Source organism: Struthio camelus, chromosome 1 (assembly GCF_040807025.1).
Source record: "Struthio camelus isolate bStrCam1 chromosome 1, bStrCam1.hap1, whole genome shotgun sequence".
NCBI lineage: Eukaryota > Metazoa > Chordata > Aves > Struthioniformes > Struthionidae > Struthio > Struthio camelus.
Window position 1 is genome coordinate 17,814,488 of NC_090942.1, and position 20,986 is coordinate 17,835,473.

At 37.1% G+C, this 20,986-nt stretch overlaps 1 protein-coding gene across 5 annotated transcripts in view; it reads left to right on the forward strand.

Moving 5' to 3' along the window:
• GRAMD4 (GRAM domain containing 4) overlaps positions 1 to 20,781 on the forward strand; it is an 86,405-nt gene extending 65,624 nt beyond the window's left edge. For all 5 annotated transcript variants that reach the window (XM_068930898.1, XM_068930908.1, XM_068930890.1 and 2 more), the window contains exons 8-19: positions 1,195 to 1,286; positions 2,916 to 3,007; positions 4,011 to 4,059; positions 4,971 to 5,042; positions 6,646 to 6,689; positions 6,783 to 6,892; positions 8,104 to 8,258; positions 12,183 to 12,330; positions 12,825 to 12,918; positions 14,062 to 14,146; positions 15,823 to 15,891; positions 16,894 to 20,781. In XM_068930898.1, coding sequence (XP_068786999.1) covers positions 1,195 to 1,286; positions 2,916 to 3,007; positions 4,011 to 4,059; positions 4,971 to 5,042; positions 6,646 to 6,689; positions 6,783 to 6,892; positions 8,104 to 8,258; positions 12,183 to 12,330; positions 12,825 to 12,918; positions 14,062 to 14,146; positions 15,823 to 15,891; positions 16,894 to 16,995 — 1,112 coding nt within the window. In that variant the 3' untranslated portion in view covers positions 16,996 to 20,781. The remainder of the gene's footprint in view (positions 1 to 1,194; positions 1,287 to 2,915; positions 3,008 to 4,010; positions 4,060 to 4,970; positions 5,043 to 6,645; positions 6,690 to 6,782; positions 6,893 to 8,103; positions 8,259 to 12,182; positions 12,331 to 12,824; positions 12,919 to 14,061; positions 14,147 to 15,822; positions 15,892 to 16,893) is intronic.
• Positions 20,782 to 20,986: the final 205 nt, after the last annotated feature.

Sequence of the window (20,986 nt, forward strand, 5' to 3'; positions counted from 1 at the left end):
CCTTTTATCTCCAGTGGTTTCCAGGTGTTGACCTTCCCTGCAAGTTCTTCCTAGGCGGTGGAGGAGAGCAGAGAGGAGGAGCTGCTGGAAGGAGTGCTTGAGTCAGTGACCTCCTCTGCTGCCTTGAGCGTGCCCTTCCACTTACTTCGTCCGCTGCTTCGTTTGTGCCACTGACATTCAAGGAAATCTAGTTCTTATCACTTCCTACTGGAAGTGTATCAAGAATAGCTGACGTTCAAGCAAAACACACTAGGATGGCATACCATCGGCTGCCTTGAGGAAAGTCTTCCAAAGTTCTGAACTGTATGGTGAACCAGGGTGTTACTTTTTGGTCTCTGTGCAAGAGGTGTCTTCAGCAAAATCAGAGAGAAGGCAAAGGTCTCCTTGCAGCAGCCTTTTCCTGTTTCTTGTGTTCCCTAAACCGTTTGCATAACTGGTAAAAGAGCATGTAGGAATAGGAAGGGACAAGGACAAGGACAAGCCTTGTCTAGAGAGCTGAAAAATAAATCTTCTTGCTGTCACTGGCTATGTGCATGTGTGTGGGGAGGGGGGTGATGCATCTCCCTGTATGAATTTGTCTTTTGCGCAGTGACAGGAAGAGCATAGGGCTTCAGAGGCTGGAGGCGAGCTATATCTGTTGACTTAGGGTAGGGGTAAGCACCAGACAAGTGCTAGCAGTGGACAGGCTGCTGCATAAACACAGCCAAGAGAGATCTAGTCTGGTTTTAAATCAGCTAGTTCAGGTAGTGGCAGATTGAGCTCCAAGCTGCCAATGGACAATCAGGCTAATTTGCCTTGTTCTACAGTAGGATGAATTTACCTATACTGAGTTTTTGGGGGTAATGTAAATTAGTAGTACAGAGCTCAGAGCAGGCTGCTGACAGAAGCCACCTTGTCTTGGTAAAGATAGTGCTACGCTTGATTCCCACCCCCCGAACCCTTTTACTCTTACAGTTTAGAGGTAAGCTTTGTCTTGAATAACCCTTAATTTTTGGAAATATATTGCTTTCCTAGTTGCTTAGTCTTTTAAAGTTTTATTTGTTTCTTAATTTGAGTAAGCTATTTTTATATTTACAGATCTTGAATATTCCTGTTAAATTTCTAATTTGGTTGTTTGTCATTTACAAGTCATTTAATTAGAGTTGGTTAATCCTAACAATTGTGGTATGTTTTTTTTCCTCCACTTCTGTTTAGAGAGAGGTGCCAAACCTGTTACTAATTTTGTGAAGAATCTTTCTGCCTTATCAGACTGGTATTCTATCTACACTTCTGCTATTGCCTTTATTGTAAGTTATCCTCTTCCTTGAGGAGTAGTAAGAACTTTTTAATGCATTTAGTTAAGTTCATTGAAACTACCATATCTGAGTATGGGTTATGTTACAGTTCAAGTCAAATCAAATAGTGTAATATCGTATAGACACAAAATAGTGTGCAGTTGATGCTTCATTTATATTTCAAAATCATTTAAATTGTGTGATGCTGGCTTTGTTTTGTGGTACAGTTTTGTAATGGTTAAAATACCTTATAAGAATCTGGGCATTGTTCCCATGTTTCTTGCTTCCGGTCTCCCAGACCTGTAATTTGATGGTTACTTCAGTCTCTGTAAAATCTTATTGTCCAGGGCTGAAATCCTGATAGAGACCATATTTGACGAGAAGCTATTTTTTACCATTGGTGCTATTTTCCATTCATTAGGAGCATGTTCACCTGATAAGAAGTGACAAGATACTAAAGATAAGAGACTAAATGCCTTGATATGAGTTTCATTTAATGGGCAAAAATTAAGTCTTTGAGCTAAATTTAAATATTGCTGTGGGGTTATGCAATAAAGTTTCCATGGTGCAAGGTGATAAAACTATTTAGTTGGACTTTGCTTTGATTTCCTTCTAATTATTAGTTAAATGATCTAAGTTATTTTTTCATGGTATATATGAAATATTTTGGTGTTAATATTAAACAGTAGTTGTAACTGACTTGGTCAGCGTGAACTATCTGGTGGAAATGACAGACATCTGTTCATTAAGTGATCCCACCCTGTAAGCTATAGAGCATTATTTAATGCTGCTTTTCACTGCATAGCTCAGGCAATACTGAGGAGGAGACTCTCCCATTGTGGTTTCTTTTGTGCTTCTCATGTTGTCTCTGTCCCTTTTCTCAACCCACTTAGTTTCCTCTCACCGCCTAACAAAACCGTTTTCCAGATAAAAGCTGAAAGACCAGCTTCAGCTGTTGGTTCAAGAAGTTCTGGACTCTCGGAGCCTGAGTACTGTTTCATTGCGTGGTTAAGAGTAAAGGGCCTCGTGTCTCGAAGCGGAGTGGCTATTGGCTCTACGTTTTCACAAGTTCAGAAGGGGACAGAATACCTTTTGAAGCACTTATTTTGCTTAACAATTAATAGCTACAAAGATCCGTTCTCCTGCAGCCTTTTGATCTCCCTCTCAATCTTGTTAAGCTTAGTACAGAATTTAGGATTTAATTGACCTGAAAAAATACAGTGAGAGTTAATCCGGTTGCTCCTGTAAGTGGCTAACTGCTAGAACTCCTTATTCTTGTCCTACACTCTTGCTTTGGTTGACCTAGGTCAAGTTAGGCCGTATCATGGTCTCATAGCAGGTTCACAGACTTTATCATTCAGTTTTTATTTCTACATCACATCAGTTGCAGGGCTGGAAGTACGCAATCTCTCAAACAGCTGAGAACTATTTAAGTGTCATTTCTTGGTGATTTGGTTCAATCTTACTGTTTTGACTTTACGTTGTGAATGCAGTGCTGTTGTCAGTCATGGGGTGGCTAACATTCATCAGTGTTCGTGATCGGACTTGCATGGTTCTGAACTGCACAGTCGGGGAGCTGTATTTCATACAGCTCGCTGCGCCTCAGTTTGTAATCTTTTTTTTTTTTTTCTTAATCTGCAGATTTACATGAATGCTGTATGGCATGGCTGGGCCATTCCTATGTTCTTATTTTTAGCAATTTTGAGGTTGTCCCTAAATTACCTCATAGCCAGGTATTTACTTAAATACTAGATTATTTTCTTGTAATGCTTTGTTTGAAAGCTGTTCTATGACTTTTGCATTGAATCATAAACTACTACCTTTTCTAATGTTAAATCTTTTATTTTAACTCATAACAAGATGAAATTCAAACCCTAATAACCTTTGTTATATTGCTTGATTTCTGTAATTTTTGATTGCTCTAAGGAGGTAACTTCTGACTGCTCTACCTCATTTCCAAAGACTTGAGTCGTCATGAATGATGCTGCAAGTTCTCAGACAAATACCTCAACACTTTAAAATTCTAAAATAAAAGCATCTTCCTGCAGTATTTGAACTAGCTGGAGAATGTCACTTTACAAATTGAGGCTTACCGCTTTTTTTTTTTTTTCTGGAGAAAATTTTCACTTAGGCCTAAAATTGCAGTTTAGTTCTTCTCAGGGATTCTTGGCGTATTTGTGTCTGAAATATCTCTCTCATCTGTAAATCCAGTCCCCATTAAAAAGGAAGATCTCTCTCTCTTTTTTAAGGGTAATATTTTTTTGTACTGAGAGGGTATTTTTAAACGCTATTATAGGCTAACAGTATTTTCCCTTAAATTAGGGGGGAAAAAAAAAACCCTAGTGCATATTATGTTTCGATTTCTTAATTGGTACTTACTGACTGATACTTCATTCTTTGAAAATTTCCAGTGCCAAATAGGCTCCTGAATCGTTGCCACCATTTTCTTTCCACAAAAAAGTACAAATCATAGTCGTCACCTTCTGTGCACACAGTTCACTTTTATTCTAAAACCCATAAGCAAGGTACCTAATTCTGTGCAATATCGCTATAGTTAATGTTATTTTTAAAAATAATTTAAATATTTTTGTTTGGTTGTTTGTAGTTTTTCGGGTTGGGGGTTTTGTTTGTTTGTGTTTTAAACAGGAAACTACTACTTAACCTCTTACAAATAATCCCTGTTGGCAGGTGGAGAAGAAATAGTATCTCTCTTTAATTGTTTCCATTAACTTCTAGGGGCTGGAGAATACAGTGGAGCATAGTGCCTGAAGTTTCTGAACCCATGGTAGGTCTTTGATCAGTTTGGCCTGTATGCCTACATTAGAAGTTGCACCTTCAAAACCTTCTTCTGTGTTTTTGTGAGTAATTCTGAAAGGAAAAAAGGAGTAAGATATAAATGCAGACACTACCACTTTTTTCTTTTGCAATTAGGAAATCTTCACTAACGACTGTCTTATGTTTGGGTGTTTCACCATAAAATACTCTAAATTTGAATTGTGTTTCTGGAATAAACCCTAATAGGCCAACTTAGGACAAGTTAGATCCTGTGGGATCACCTTCAGAAAGCCTACTCTGTTTCTTTGTAACATTTGTAAATTATTATTTATGTACGCTGCTTTAAGCAGGAAGTTGGACTAGATGACCTCCTAAGGTGCCTTCCAAACTGAATTGACTAACTTTGATACGCTCTTGCCCCCGTTTATTTTCGTAAGTGTTAATATGGGGTAGAATTCTTTGAATTTCAAACCTTTCCCTAAGGCTTAGTGAGATCTTTCCTGGATAATTTTATTCCTCTTAAAAGGCCCATCATCTGTGAAAAAATTCTCGATGTAAAACCACTAACAGAAGTGACATTTCTGTGCTAGACCAGAAACAGGTCAGTTTACGTGTGTAGTCCTAGATTGGAAACCGTTAACTGTTTTACTCCAAAGACTTGCTTGGGTCTTTCACAGTCTCATATTAGTATGCATGCGGACGTATGCCATGGAGGAAAGGCATTAATAACTATAAGATAAGCAGGAATGAACATAAACAGTAGATCTAAAGCAGGAGAAGAACTTGGTAAGTACAGAGACTGTTTAAAGTGGCAGTATTCTTACCAAGAGTGTTGAAGGGTTGAGTTGTCAGTAGGAGTTTTATAAAAATATCTGTTTCATCTGAGCTATAAATTAATTGGTTGTCTTTTTCTTGCCCAAGGAACCTCCAAAAGAGGACCTGACAGTGTCAGAAAAATTTCAGCTTGTTCTAGATGTGGCTCAGAAAGCACAGGTACTGTACTGCTTTCAGACTTCTCTCACTGCTTCCTGAGAAACAGGGAGATTAATTTTGAAGTGATCAAAATACTTTGTTGTGCAGCACATGAAAACAAAGGCCTAAAACAAACAGTACTTTTCATATATTCTTATCTTTATTTGTAAGTAGTAGAGATCTTGATAAGGTGCTCAAAAGTGTTAAAATGGCATGACACTTCATTGAACTGATTGATATTCTCCAGTCATGGCTCTAAGTGAGTGTCAGAGGGGGAGAGGAACAAGTTTTGATTGTTTCTTGCTATGTAAATAAGCTTCTGGTTCTGTAGATCAGATCATGCATCTTGCCAATACACTGGAGTCTGGATCCACATCACAAATTTGCTAAGCCATCACAAAGCTTATTTAAGAAAACCTGTTCCTTCACTGTTTAGGAGAAGGCTACTGTTTGCTTAGCTGTCTTAGTTCAACAGTTTGTTCAGCAGCTCTGAAAGAGTGTGTTTCAAACATCCCCTCCTCCCCCCAAAATCCTTTATCCTTTGTGTGGGAAAGGGCAAAGGAAGGTTTTCTCCCAGCTTACGTGACTCGACGCATCCGCTTTTGTCCAGCTACGCTAGCAGTTGAGTGACTCGACTAACTGCCTAGTTAGCTAGGCTGTCTAGTGCAGCTCACTACAACCTTGTGCCCCGTCTAATGGCGTGCTGCCACTGAAAGTGGCTTACGTTTCTGTTGCCAGCTGTGTACTCTCGTGTCCTTCCTTCTGCTGGTTGTGGTGCTTGTCTGACTCCTTGCTCGTGAGGTCAGCATAAAATTAATCTGGCCAAAAATGAAAGCAAGTTCTTGTTCAGGTGGGGGCATGTGACTGGGAGCAGGGAAGGAGCTTGCTGTAGCAATGAGCTGTTCTTATCTGCTGGTAGGAGTGGGGTGAGCCATCAGCACAGTGTGCTTCTGCAGGAGTTGGCTTGTTGGTAGCACCGGTATCGATCTGCTGGTTCTTTTTTCTTCAGCAGTAAGTGACCATGCTTCTCGTATGAGCACCTTTTGAATCTTATTGGGAAAATGAAATTTACAGGTGTTGGGACAGCAAGGATCAGTTAGAGAAGGTTACTGGATAACCTTGTTAATCTCGACCAATAGTTGTCACATGAACAGTTGTGGGAATTATGTAGAATCTAAGAACTTCAAGGCCATATCATAAAAATCTGATAGTAATGTGTTTCAAAAGAAGATAATAGTCCAACATTTGGACTCAGTAATCTCAGTAGAAACTTCCTGAAATTTCAGTGTTCAAAATGTTTGAACAAACTTCCCGTGTTGTTACCAACTGACAGAAGCTCTTAGCTTATAAATTCTGATAATTTAAAATTTTTGCAGTAACATAAACACTTTCTAGTCCTAACAGTGATGTTAGGTAACTTCTTCCTTCACTTCTGATAATTGTAAGTTACGGAACAAAATGTGAAGCTAGATCGAAGTCATTCGAATATTGCTATTCAATTCTGTATTTATTCAGTGGCGGAATACCTGAGATAAAATCAATTCTGTATGATAATTCTGTCTTCTATTTCATGGACAAAAAATATCACCGGAACTTGGATATAATTCTCTCACTTTTTATGCAGAACCTTTTTGGCAAGATGGCAGACATACTGGAAAAAATAAAAAAGTAAGTTATCTGACTTGAATAATTTTTCCTTTCAAAACAAGACTTGAACAACCTCTGGCAAGCTGGTAATAAAACTTTTTTTTTTGTTTTCAGCTTGTTCATGTGGGTCCAGCCAGAAATAACACAGAAGCTCTACATTACTCTATGGGCAGCTTTTATTGCATCCTGCTTTTTACCCTACAGGATTATTGGGCTTTCAATGGGTAAACGCAATAAATAATTGACCAATCACAGTCTACACTTAAAGCTTTAAAGTGTAGCATGATCTTTGGAGAGGGAATGTTGAAGTTTAAGAAAAAAAACTGCATTAATAAATAATGTGGTGTTTTAAAGTATCATCATCGTTCTTGGCATTGTCTGTCACGTGCAGGTTAAGTCATCTCTGAATATGTACTCTAATAGAAAAGGACTGGATAATGCCTTTGCTCCTTGAGGTGGAGAAGCTTATGATGAGCCATTAGCAGATGTCTGCAGACTGTCAGCCGTAAGGCTTCCAGGAAGTCTTACGTTTTGGGGATTGTTGGTAACACTTCCTTGCAAATGAAATATGTGGGACAGCATAGAAAGCATGAATATGATAGGGTTGGACAAAAAGGATTAACATGACTACTTGTAGAGGACAGACTGAATGAAATATTAGGGGTAAAGTTGCAGGTACTTGAACTTTTGACTGCGAATCGGGAAAAGAGGGTTCCCTCTAAGGTATGATACAATCTTTGCTCTAAAATATGAAGCCGTGTCCTGTGAACCAAGAGTACTCATTTTTTCACTGAAGTAATGAGGAGGTCACAGGAGTATTAATTTTAGTGCTTTTGAGCTTCAAATTGTTGTGTTAACTTAAACATGTGTCTGAGGGATTGTTTTATTGCTCTGATTCTTAGAATGAGATCTCGATTGGATTCATTACAGTCTTGAGAGAGTACTTCAATCCCTTACTTTTAACCTAGCACAGGAAGAAAATATCTTATATAAGAGGACACATTCAACTGGAAGACAGAGTTTAATGTAATACGTGAGAGCCCTCTGTTGTCATTTAAATTTATGCAGGGAACTGCATAGTTGAATCCTCTGGCATATTTTTTATTTTAGCAGTGTATCGTGTTTTCAGAATGCTTCTGATAGTAAAGGACATATGTTTGAGTTGCTTTAATTTTCTTCTGCATAATAAGAAACTGTGTCAGTAGTGAAAAGACCTGTGTGGGGAGGAAGAGTATTTGTCTAGGGGAGGGAAAGGGAAATAATTTCCTACCTTCTTTGGAAGAAGAATCAAAATATTAAAACCAAGAGAATGGATTAGCACTGTGATTGAAGATTCAGAATTTGGTACATTCATGAACTTGTTAAAATGGGATCAAAACTGTGAGGTTCTTAAAACCAGTTAAAACGTACTTACTAAAGTGACCTTTTTTTCCAGGTCTCTATGCTGGAATCAAGTTTTTCCTTATTGATTTTATCTTCAAACGATGTCCCAGACTTAGAGCTAAGTATGATACCCCTTATATCATCTGGACAAGTCTCCCAACAGATCCTCAGCTCAAAGAAAGATCTAATGCTACAGTGTCGAGACGGGTAAGGATAATACTTCTTTTTTTTTCTTCTTCTTCTTCTTTTTTCCCCATCCCTAACCTCTGAAAATCAGATCCCTTTCTCCCTTCCCTTCTCCCCAGTGACTAGAGCACATTAAAGGAAGGTTAATTCACTCTTAATAATCAATGTTAGATGCATTTTTTTTTTTTTATTCTCAAGATCCACACGGTTTTCATATCGATTCTATTTCTTTAAAGGAATCTTTATTTTAAAAAATACTGGAAATTATATACAAAAAGCACAAAAATTACTGGGAAAATAATGCCATCTATAGTCACATCAATGTCTGTAAAATACAGTTTGTCTTATTTTCATGTCAATATTTAGTCTTTTTGTATTCCCCTTTGTTCTCATATAGTCTGTGTAATGGAGATTCAGCTGCTTATGTGGATTGAAGAACAATTGTTTTAAAAAAGGATTTAGTATAATAGGTAGCTTACTAATGGGATAAGCATTAATAGATGTAGTAAAGTCATTTACAGATTTGGATGTTGTGTCTTATAGTTATTAGTAATAAATGATCTTTTAGCGTAATGGTGATAAATGACCATTTTCACCATGTCATTACTTCTAACAGTAAATTTTCCTTTTGTTAAAATGTAGTAGTTAAATCTGTCTTAAGTTTTCTGCTTTGTGCATCTTTGCAAGTTGTTTTGGGGCCTGCAATGGTAACTTAAAAGCAAATCATACTTTTCCGTATCTCTGAAATTGTCAGTGTTTACAGTAGTAAAACTTTAGGCTAATCCCATTTTTTTGGGATTTGCTTAATGCTTCTTTTCACAATATCTAATTGCTTTCCTGGGGTATCTGAATACTGTCAAAACTCCCTGACTAAAATGTGAAACACTTACCAGTAATTCAGCCTGGGTACCCAGCTGGACAGCAAAGGAGGCCGAACACATGAGCCCTTGCTTAACCTGTCAAGAAGAAGAAATACGGGGTTCTGAGGGAGATAGAGCAGATGGTGGGAAACTGGTGAGAACTGCAGCAAAATTTGAGTATTTCAGAAGGAAGTAGAAAGAAAATCTTTGAAAGTGAGGTGTTTGCTCATATTTTTTAAGGAATGAGAGAAGTCCACCAGCTGTTAGAGCCGTTGGGTCTGTTGTCTGTAGCCTAAATTTTTGTTACTTGCAGAAGATAGAGTTAAAACTTTCTGGTGCCTCTAGAGCTTTCAGGTTAGCATTGCATTCTGTGATGGTTGTGGCTGCTTCATCGTTCAGGGTGGTTCCTCCTGGATGTCTCTGTAATCTGCCTTAAGGGTGGAAAGATTCTGTTGCTGAACTTGAATCCATAAACTAAAGAGAAATTGTCCCTTCTGGCTGTTTCTTACAGCTTAAGTTTTGACAAGTACACCAGGTTTTGAGATTACTGTGCCTGACTTGTCAGGGTTGGCTTTTCTCCCTGAAAAGGATGTGCAGGATTGCATTGTCTGCTTCAAAAAGTCTTGGAAAGCATCAGCCTGGTCTCAGTAATTTTAGACAAACTTTCTTGCCCACCGAGAGATTTCTGGGAACCTAGTAGTATAAAAACCATCTCAAATAGATTTTTTTTTTTCTCCATTCAAAGGACAGAGTCCCAAAACGTGTAATTGTCAGCATATGTGCACTGACTTTGACTTCCTTTCCTTAAACAATGTGCAAGATACTGTAAACTTAGACCCCATGTGATATTTATTGCCTATACCACTCTGGCCCCACGTTCTCAACAAGCAATCCTGGCATCAGTATCTGATTGATGAAGGTCGTGTGTCAAAAGCTGATGACAGATCAAACAAAGCTAGCAAGGAATACTGTGTGCCTATCTCCACATTTTTGATGACTGTTTCAGACATGGCTCTTCCAGCTTTACAGATCCGATGACTTTCAGTTACACTTTAAGGCTTATCAAAATTGGATGTGATGCTTTTCTTTTTGTAGTGGACCATAGGTTTGTCACTAGCCTGTGTGGGTATATGTAAGTTAGCTGCTTGTTTTAAGGGTAGAGGAAGTTCTTTCCTGTTTTAGGAAGGACTGAAAGTAAGGGCAGAACTCCTCACATCTCCAGCTGCAGGAGTAGGATATGGTACTGAAGCGTAGCTGCCTTTTCTGTCTCTTTACCTTATGGGTGGAAAGGAAGCAGAGTAGACAAAAGCAAGAATTATGTTTGTTCCAGAGCAATAAGTATTAAATCTCTTGCCTGACCTTCTGTATGTCCTGGGCTATGGAACTTCGCCTGGTTACAGGCATATGGAGCCAAATAACTTACTTGCTCAAAAAAGCCTTCCAAAAAACTCAGCTGATCTCTACTTGCAGACAAAAAATTGGAGAAGCTATTATTTTCCTTGGTTCCGAGGGCTTAATTATTGCTAAGGGCAAAGCAAAAGGGCAGTAGCTGAAGTAATAGTACAGTCATCGTCGAACACTTGCGGTCAACATCAACTTTCTTAATCTTTTTTTCCCTTGAGGCATCGTTGTACTACAGTACCCCTAAAAGCTGGATGGTAAATACCCTTTGTTTTGCCTGGTTTGTCAGTCTGATTTATAGCGAGTGATGGCAGTGCATATTTTTCATTTGCTTTGTATTTCTTTTGTTAGAGCTAAACCCTGTGAAGCGTTCAGTGTTGCCAACTTACACTGGAAAAAAAAAAAAAAAGAAACAACCAGCTGAGGCTAGTTAGCCTCCAACAGGACTGGGCCTTTGCAGAAGAAGGGCTCGGTCCTGAGCTTGCATGTTGTCAGTGTGCCAGTTGTTTAACTGGGGAATGCATGTGTGCAGCCCGAATAAGGATGGAGCTGTTAATATTTCCATGACAAAAGCCAACCTTTAGAATTGTGTGGTGCCACTGTGAAGATTAAAAAGGCAACTACAGGCAAGCTGTCTGAAAGGAGCTGCCTGCTGTCCTCCCATAGCCACGGCGCATTTGCTAGGGCAGTCTCCGGTGGCTCAGGAGCTCCGTTTAAAAGTAGATTTTACTTTGGTACTTCAGGTTTGAGAGCTTCATGCTACTTTTTTTTTTTTTTTTTTTTTTTAAGGATGCTGACAACCATTCCAACTTTTATTTCATATACCAACACTCTTAAAATTCAATTCAACTTCAAAGCAAAGCAAAGATCAATGCCTCTAACATAACCTGAATAAATTGAACTGGTGTGCTCTAACCACTGATAACTTTTTTTTTTTTTTTAAATTGCATTCATTGTGTGTAGTCTCTTGGTATGTGAGTAAGATCTTGCAGCTTCACTCAGTTCATGTTTTATTCTATGTATTATACTGTTAAATAGATTTCACTTTTTTCTTTTGTCACTGTCACATTTGTGTTGTTTGTTTCTTTTCCTGCTAGCTGTCAGGGCATGAAAAGGTATGGATCGTAGCGTGGAAAATTTCCTTTCATTTTCAGCATTTGTATTCATAATGAGTTTTTGCAGTTTTGTGTGACTCTCTTCTTTGTTTGCTCTTTTTTGTTTTCTTTCTAAACTTATTTTGTGCAATCTGGGCTTGGTCTGTCTCTTGAAGACAAGCTGAAGTACTGATAACATATTAACTGTTGTTAGTTCCACTAGTATATTAATGTGAGTTGTGTGCAGTGACTTAGCTGTATCTAATCAGATATATTCTTTGCTATCATAAAATGGTATTTTAATAGAGGTGCATCTAGTACCATATGCTCTCACCCCTGCAAAGGTCATCCATCCAAGTGTAGCACTTTGAAAAATTATCTTCGGATAGCACATTAGAGCATTATGGTATAGCAATAATATAGTGCTATAATATGCAGTCGATTTTATTGAAGTAGTTGATGAAAATTGTGGTCTTTTTTCTTTCTTTCTTTTTTTTCTTTTAGGAAGAACAGTTAGCCAAGCGATATTTAAGAGTGTAATCTAAATATGATTCCAAAATTTGAACAGCAACATTTATTTTTTTCTACAGCTTCAAACAGCAGCATCAAGAAGTTATGTAGGCTCAAGCGCCCCAGCTGGAATAAACAAGGATGAAGACAGTAGTCGTTTTCATACCACCAAGAGAGGCAATTTCCATGAAGTTTTTAACCTGTCAGAAAATGAGCGCCCTTTGGCAGGTATTGTACAATGGGAGGCTACATCGGTGCAATATTTTTTTCTGCAAAGCCTAGTGTACTTTAAATATGAATTCCCTTTCTGCATGAAGTGCAGAAATAAGCTTTTGGTTAAAAATACTTGGTTTACATTAGGATGGATGGAGATGGTCTCTTTCATTCCACATCCATTTGGTTCTTTGGAAGAAGGCACAGCCTGGCATGCTTTTTGTGGCAGTACAAATGTGATAGTTATGCGATAGTTAAGTTAAAGGAAATAATTATATATTTTAACCAGTGTTAAAATAGATATTATAATGTCTAGAAATACTTTCTTTAGATTTGCTTTGTAGATATTTCTAGTTGTAGGTATCTAAAGTTTCAGTGCTTTCTACTTTTTCATCACATAACTGCTGGGGGTAATACCTGCGTTTCTTTGTTTGCTTTTTTAGTAAAATTTCTTGCCAAGACCTCTTTTCTTTCTTTTTTTCTTTTCTTTTTCTTTTTTTTTTTTTTAGTGTGTGAAAATGGCTGGCGCTGTTGCTTGATTAACAGAGATAGGAAGATGCCTACAGACTACATTAGGAATGGGATTCTTTATGTCACAGAAAAGTGAGTCATTACACCCAACACTTTCTTTAGGAGGGAAAAGCAACATACTTATTAAAAAAGTAAATCTAAAAGTAATCCTTTAATAATATTTTGAAACCCCACTTCTCTGATCCTCTGATAAGTGGGTATAAAATGCCTTTTCACGGTGCTTAAAACCTCAAGAAAGCACCATATGAGGGAGGAGGGCTAAATCTGGAGTATGGTAAAGCTAAACAAATGTGTCAGTGTCTTGGAAATGCGTGCATAGGAATGAAGAATAGCTTTATATAGTCAGCTGTTAGTAGTTGCAGCTCTTGACATGGGTAGCATACTAGCTCTGTGTGTGTGTGTATACATATATATTCATATATATATATTTTTAAAAAAACCTAAAAGAACTACCTGTCTGAGAGTGTTGTACTTAATGATTATTTAGTAAATACTCTTAGTTTCTTTTTAAAAACAAATTCAATATTTATTTTCCTTGAAACAATGTGCAACAAAAATAAAATAGAAATTTAAGCCTTAGTTTTGAAACCAGTGCTTGATTTTTATTTCTTTAATCCTTGCTCTCTATTTCCTGTTATACTGAATAAGTATTATCAGTCCTGTCTGGGCTCTTACATGGAAATTCCTTTGGAGTATAATGAATGAGAGTAAAGCTAATCTGTATGCAACGTCATCTAGTGATGGAGAGCACTTTCCAGCATTCCAAAATCTGAGCTTTTGTCTCCATCACAATAACATGAAACTAATGCAGTGTTTTCCATTAAGGTACTTTTAGAAGAGTAAAAGATTTATAAGACTTTTCATTGGTATTGAAAATTCGGTATTTCAGTTGTTTAAGCACAGAGTTGCTTCCTCTGTCTTTAAAATATTTTTCAGGTTTCAAGGCATAAATATTTAATGCAGTAATATAAGATTTTTGCTTACATACCGTATGTTCCTAGACTTTTAAATTAGCCAGTGAATAGAATTCATGAATATTTGTTCTAATGTAGAAACTGTAACTCAATTGCATGTTGTGCACCTCTTCCTTTTTTTTTTTTTTTGAAGCTTATTTTAACCTGTGAGACTTCAAACTGTAGAAGTGGCAGGAAGGACAGTGAGAGCTTTGTTTTAGAATACTGTATCAAAATGAGCATTTTCTTCCCTTGTCTTCAGTTACTTGTGCTTTGAAAGCTCCAAATCCGGCTCATCTAAAAGAAATAAAGTTATAAAGCTAACGGATATAACAGATATTCAGAAGGTAGGTCTGTTTTTGTTTTTTGCTTTTTTTTTTTTTTTTGCAAACAGAGTAGAAAGTTGTTTTTTGTTCAGCTGGTCAGATTTTGCTTTTGTGCCTATGCTGTTTTGACAAGAAGCATGGCATTGGTAATTTTTATAGCTAAACATGTAATTCTTTGGTCAAGAAGATTTTGCAGAATGTCTGTTTGCTGTACTGTGAACCCAGTATGAGCATAAAAACATAATAAGGTGTACTGAACTCTTATACTCCTGAATTATGTGAAACTTAAAGTTGTGTTGCATCTTAACTGCTGTGTTGACTAGAGTACTGTATGCTTTAAGAAGATGCATTGTTAAGCAGGCATTGTGTAATTTTAGCTTCTATTCAGTTGTCAGTATCAGTAGATGCTTCATCTTAAAAGTAGATGTCTTAAAGTAGATGCCTTAGAGAGAAGGGGAATTATTGTCAATGGAGAAAAATAAAACACTCAAATAGCTGTACTGAATCAGACAGGAATTTTGTCTAGTTTGGGATCCCATCACTAACGGAGGTAGTAGTGAATATTTAGAAGCATGGCAAGTACAGAGCAATTCTTCCTCTGATTGAGTTTTATCAGCCCACAGTCATCAAAGTCTTTATTCTAAGCCTTGCATCATGCTACGGAGTGTTTAATACCGTTTTTTGTTACCTCCTCTGAACTAGTCTTATTCTTAAACACAAAACCCTCTGCTTTCCAGTACAGCCTGCAGCAATGAGCGCCACAAATTGAATTACGTTGTGCAGAAGAAATATCTCAGTCCAGTTTGTGGCATTTAAATATCTCCAGGCTTGTGAATGAATTTCTTATACCAGCTATCTGTAAAGGAGACGACTTTTGCTTAAGTGAAGCATCCTCACTGGAATTCTTAGTTCATTATTGATACATTTTAAATAGCATACTTGAAGTAATGTTGACTTGCTGTTTAGTAGGTCTCTAGTGCCATAAAGATCCTTTTATATCTGTGTACTTTGGTAATGAAGATGAAAAGGATCACACAGCCAAGCCAAGCACAAAAACGTGCTTGGTTTTATGTGTGGGTGGGGAAAAGCAGGCCAGACTCAGAGGTTTTCCTCCACCTGTAGGATATTTCCCAGTTCAGGCAACCGTATTCCTCTTTAATCTTACTGTCTTTCTTAAAAAAGCCAGACTACATGTACACCCTGTTATCTATTTAATTTTGGAAAAAAAGCTCCTCTGGTCCGTTTCCTGCCCCTTTAATCGGTGGGCGAATATTATTTCTTGGAGAACCTTTAGACTATGCACATGCGCACACACACTCGCTCACTCGTATTACATACTAGTATACTAAATCACTGGCCAGTGGTTATCCATATCGTTAAGCTGCTGGTGTGGTCCGTGGCAGTCTTGGCTGGGGCCAGCTACCACTCTTAGCCTCTTAGCAGAAGGCTCAGTTTGAGGCCAAGGGCCGTTCCGGTAGGCAATCTGCTGCGTGTGGGAGAAGGAAAACAAGTAAGATTTTTGCTGTACGTACATGAGCAATGCTGTGCCCGTTGGCTTGAGGGTCAGAGAACAGTGTCTCGCCTGTTCTTGTTTCTCATACAGGCAGTTGAGGGTAGGAGGATCTACCACTGATGAACTGCATAACCTTCTCAGTACATTAGATATCTTTGGTCTGTGTTTTTTTTGTTCTTTTTAGTATAAAGTACTCTCTGTTCTCCCGGGATCAGGGATGGGAATCGCTGTTTCAACACCATCTACACAAAAAGTAAGTAGCCAGCTCTATCCGTATTGCTGGGCTTGACTTATAGCCTTTTTTGTCTTCGTGCTCTGGTTAGCATCAACATAAATGGCTTTTATTTTTTCATTATGCCAGTGTTTGGCTTTTTTAATTCACTTCTATATTATTCAGTGTATTTGGTTTCAGGATTTGAATGAATTAAACATTTAGCTTGTTCAACTGCATCTGGGCTATTCTACTATAATGCTTCAGAGAGCTTTGCTTCATCCTTCCTGCTCTGTTTTTTCACTCCCTCCGTTGACTGATCCCTCACCTCATTTATGAAGAGCATGGGGGTTGGTTTGCAGTGCCGTCTGAAATTAAAAGTTAATGGCCTGATGGTGTCTCTGGATCAGGAGTGATCTCCTATGTAAGTGACAGACTTTGGGAGAAAAGGCCCTGACCTGTGGTGCAGAGTTTTCCTGTTTCAGTCTTATTGTGCTAAAGATTTAAGCTTCTCTAAGCCCTGAATACTTTCTGAGCAACTAAGCTTTTCTTAAATCTTATCTTAAACTAATTGCTTATAAACTTACAACTCTTACGCTTACATAAATTTTAATGTCCCATAAATTTTAATGCTTACAACTTGTCTTTAATTCATATGACGGTTGTACCAGGCTTTCTGCTCACTGTTTGTTACTGAAAAGTACTTCTTAATTAAAAGAGATTAAATTTTTAGTCTGCCTAAATAAATATTCTGTGAGTTGAAACTAATAGGCATTGATAAAGATTGTTAAAATTCTTTGAAGATAGAGTCCAATCAGGAAGACTTTGTGCATTGGGCAGATGAAGAGTAGAGTTGAAATGTTAGCTGTTGCTAATATTTTGCATAAATCCAAGGATTTAGTAAAGAAAAGGATTCTGATGTTTTTATCAATGCACTTGGAGCACAGCTCATCTGTTCCTATTGATCTGACCGAAACCATACCTAAAGACTTTTCCTTTCCACACTGACATGACTTTTTTTTTTTTCCCCCCTCTATCATTTAGCCTTTGGTGTTTGGTGCCATGGTACACAGAGATGAAGCTTTTGAGACAATTTTCAACCAATACGTGAAAATAACCTCTGCATCATCAAACAGTGAGAGCTAGTACCTTACCTTAGAAGATCTAAAGAAACTTTCTTAATTTACAATTTGGCAATGGGAAAAAATGAACATCCTCATCTATTTTGCAATAATTTTCCTGTCTTGTGGTTTTTATTCTATCTGTTACATAAATCAAGTGTATTTTTTATATGCCTTCATGTTTGTTTTTAAGGTTTTTGTAAAAAAAAGAAAAAATGAAACAAAACAGTGAAGTGCTATCATCACTATTAGCCTTGCACATTAAGCACTTTTAATGTTTATTTACTGACATTAAAAGCTGGGAAGATACTTGGAGAACTGACTAAATAATGGACTGAAACAGATTCATCCCTTTAGCTACACCAATATCACTAGGGATATGTTGGTCCCCTTATCTCAGTTTTTTCCTGAGACCTGAGAATGACAACTGCAGTAGCCTGCAGTCTGTCTTCAGCTCTGAGTTCTTAATTGGGTTCTTTATTAAGACTGATAGTAACACCAAGGAAATACCGTCTTCGTATTTCCATATTGATACGTGCACTTAAAGTAACTCCTTCTTGCTAATTCTTGCATTGCAGAAGGGTGTTTTAACAGTCTAGTTTGGTTCAGCTTTTCCTGCATACGGAGGTTTAAATTGCTTGTATAGTGAATTGGAGGAAAATGTTTGTAACTATATCTTCCTTTCCTAATTAACCAAAGTAAGAGGAAGGAAGGCAGGCAGATACTTTTTATAAAAGAGGGCACCAAACTGTTGTTCCTAAAATGCTAGGCATCATGTATTTGTATTTCTGTAGATATTTGTCATAGAAGGGCTCAGCTATTGTACATGTATGTACAAGGTGTTTGTATGTTAATGCATAAAAGACTTGCAGGCTTTTTGTGTGGGGGAAGTGGGAATAGTTTAAACTTTGAGGCATGGCTTTTTTTTTTAATTTGGCTTTTTTCTTGAGTTACCTTGTAATAAAATAACACTATAATGTAGCAGGTGAAAGCACTATTTCCTTCTCAAAGCATTTGAGGGGCATTAGTATGTTGCTGTGCTTCCCCTTGCAAAATTAAATATTAGCCACAATTGAACCTAACTGCCAGATACAACAGGAAGGCTGTTCTCCTTCTCTAAACTCTCTCAGGCCTTTCTAGCAGCAAAGCACATATTGACCTTTGTCTTTAATATTAAAAAGCTTTTATACTCTGTATAATAGCACCCATCTGAGGGGTTTAGAATTTTATTTGCATTTTCCTTAAAAGCACAGTAGGAGTTACGGTAAGCCTTCCAGTAGGTCTTTTTCCTTGCTATGTCTTTTGAGTTCAGTAGTATGAATGTCCCCAGACGTTTTAAGAATGGCCTCAAAAAACAACAGAAATGCAAACTCTTATCTGCAAGTGTGACTTAGTTTCGTGGATTTCTTTTCTTTTTTTAAACAAGGGATTTTCTTCCTTTATAGAGAAAAGGGGAAAATGAAGGAGGGAGAGCAGAGTCAAACAGCAAAGGGTCTTTAACTCTCAGCACAGTTTATAAGGTTTCTCCTTAAATACATCACTCATGAAGAAGGTCACAGTCAAACTGTAGAAATCTATTCCAGTTTGGCAATGAAAAGAGTTAACTTGATATGAAAAATATTGTCAGATATTGTGACTTGGTTGAATATTGTAAAGTGAAACATTGATCGTGGTAAAACTCTGTGCGCTAAATGGAGTTGTGAATGACTGTGGGGGAGAATCGGTCTTAATGAAGAGAATGTTAAATTTTTGACCTCTCCATTTAGAGTAGCACTTGCACGTGTTTTTGCAAGACCTGAAAAAAAGCGGTGGATTTCTAACACCTCCTGAGGTACAGTGTACCTGTACCTCAGGACCTGAAAACTTAGAATATAAGTGAAGCTGGTAAGAGATCCTTTTTACCACTGTCTAATGTGGATGTACTTCAAAAATTTATGGTTTCTTCACTTGGCATGTGCAGGTTTTATATTTAAGTAAAATTCTTGGCTTTAAAATTTTTCATCAAACCTGTTTCAAAACCAATTAATTTTTTTTTGCAATTGCTGTGTATTAGCATTTGATTTTACTTTCTAGAAGCTTCCTTGAGTAGTAAGTGCAGCTAACAAATAGGCATTAAAATCGCTTAATGGTTTTATAAAACTTAATCAGATTCGTGGTTCATTCAGTTTGTCTTAAGAAAAAATTCCTTGGGTGTGTTTGAGGTTACTGTTTTTTGAAGAAACGGAAAACTATATTTTTTACAGAGAGCATGCTCTTTTTCTTATTTTTGTATCATTTTTCAAGTGTAATTTATACCTTCACTCTGATCATAACAGTGGTTTTAGTAGGAAATCAGTTGACTTGCACTTATTGCGTCCACTCCCTCCCGCCCTTCATTGGTTGGCTCTAATATACTGAGTTGTCCTAGATTCTGGTTCCTGAAGGAGCTAAACGTACTGTGCCAGGACATTTAAGCGTACCTGCTCTTCGGAGAAGGAGAAAAGAAACCATTATTATCTTTATTCCAGACTGAAATGCCTCATACATACAAAACACTCTGACAATTTTTTCTGGACAAATAAGTTAGAATCTTATGAAATCTAATGTGTTGGCGTTCAAAATTAACCCGCGCTTTAACAGTATGAACTTAGAAATTCGTAATTCTTAAAGCAGTAAACTTACCGCAAACTGCAGTGCAGCATTGTTCCATTCTAATGTATAGAAAACAGACTGGATTTTTTTTTTTAATATAGAGTTGTAATATAACTGACAAACATCTGTGTATGTATTTTGCAAAGTTCACTTTACATTAGGTTGTCTGAATTACTGCAAAGTAACTGGTCTTGTGTTATGTAATTTAAATACACTAGAAAATAGCTTCAGCGTGTTTACTTGTGAGTACTCCTGTGCTTTTTCTTCTCCTACACCCTCGCGTGTTTGGAGGGTGGGAGAGGAAGGACAGTGAGTAAATGTATGCTGGACTTACGTAATTACACTGAAGTTAACCTTAAATTCAAATCTTCCTACACAGTTTTGCAGTGTAGCCTGCTTCACTGCAATTACAGGTTGGGTAGTGCCACTTAATGTAAAGTGTTACTTTTTAATAGCAAAAAGTGATATTCTTGTCATTCTGTTTGTCTGTTTGCTGTTTATATTTGCAATTCTGTTGATGTATGTGGTTCATTGCTGGATCATTCATGCTTAATTGGATTTAACTTCTTTAATAGAAGTGCATTGGTTAGTTTGAGTCCCTTTTTAAGAAAAAAAGGGAGATGAAAACTGACCCTTCTAATTATTTATTGGTGACCATTTAAATTCAAAAGGCAGAAAAAGCTGAAATATGAAATCATGCCTTTCTGTACACTGTAGCTTTTGTGAGGCAAGATTGAATAAAACAAGCTATTTATAAGTAGCAACATCACACAGAAAGCCAGCAGCAAAACCCTATGATTGTCCCTGTAGACAAAGAGGAAAGATTTTACCCAACAGTGAAGAGATGAAAGGATGTACTTTTTTTGGCTACTTAAATATTAAAAAACACTGGTAGTTTTTACTGAAATCTGTACGTTTTGGCAGATGTTTAATTTCTACTACTAATCATTGAAATATAATGGATGTTAAAATTTTTATGTCTGAAGTTTAAGTCTATATTTTGAAGTTGTAAATAATTCATTATCAGTGTAACTTTTGTTTGACAAAAGACTTATACTGTATGAAGAATTGAAATAATGAGATTATTTGCCCTGTACATTTTTAAGAAAATCTTGTTTGTTTAAAGAGTCTTGTATAAATTATAATTTTTATTTAAATAAACACAAAAATGCTTTGTGCTAACGCTTATTACAAACTTTAATAACTTGTATAGCAATACCACACCTGATTGCTTGGAATAAGGTGAGTTACTACTATTTGGTGTGTTCATAGGCACATCAAGACCATCGCTGTGGGGGAGTGTGGTGGATTCTGTTATTTGTTACTTCTGAAGCTAAAGGGACCTGCCTTTATTTTATGTTTTAAGTAGTCCTGTTAATTTGTTG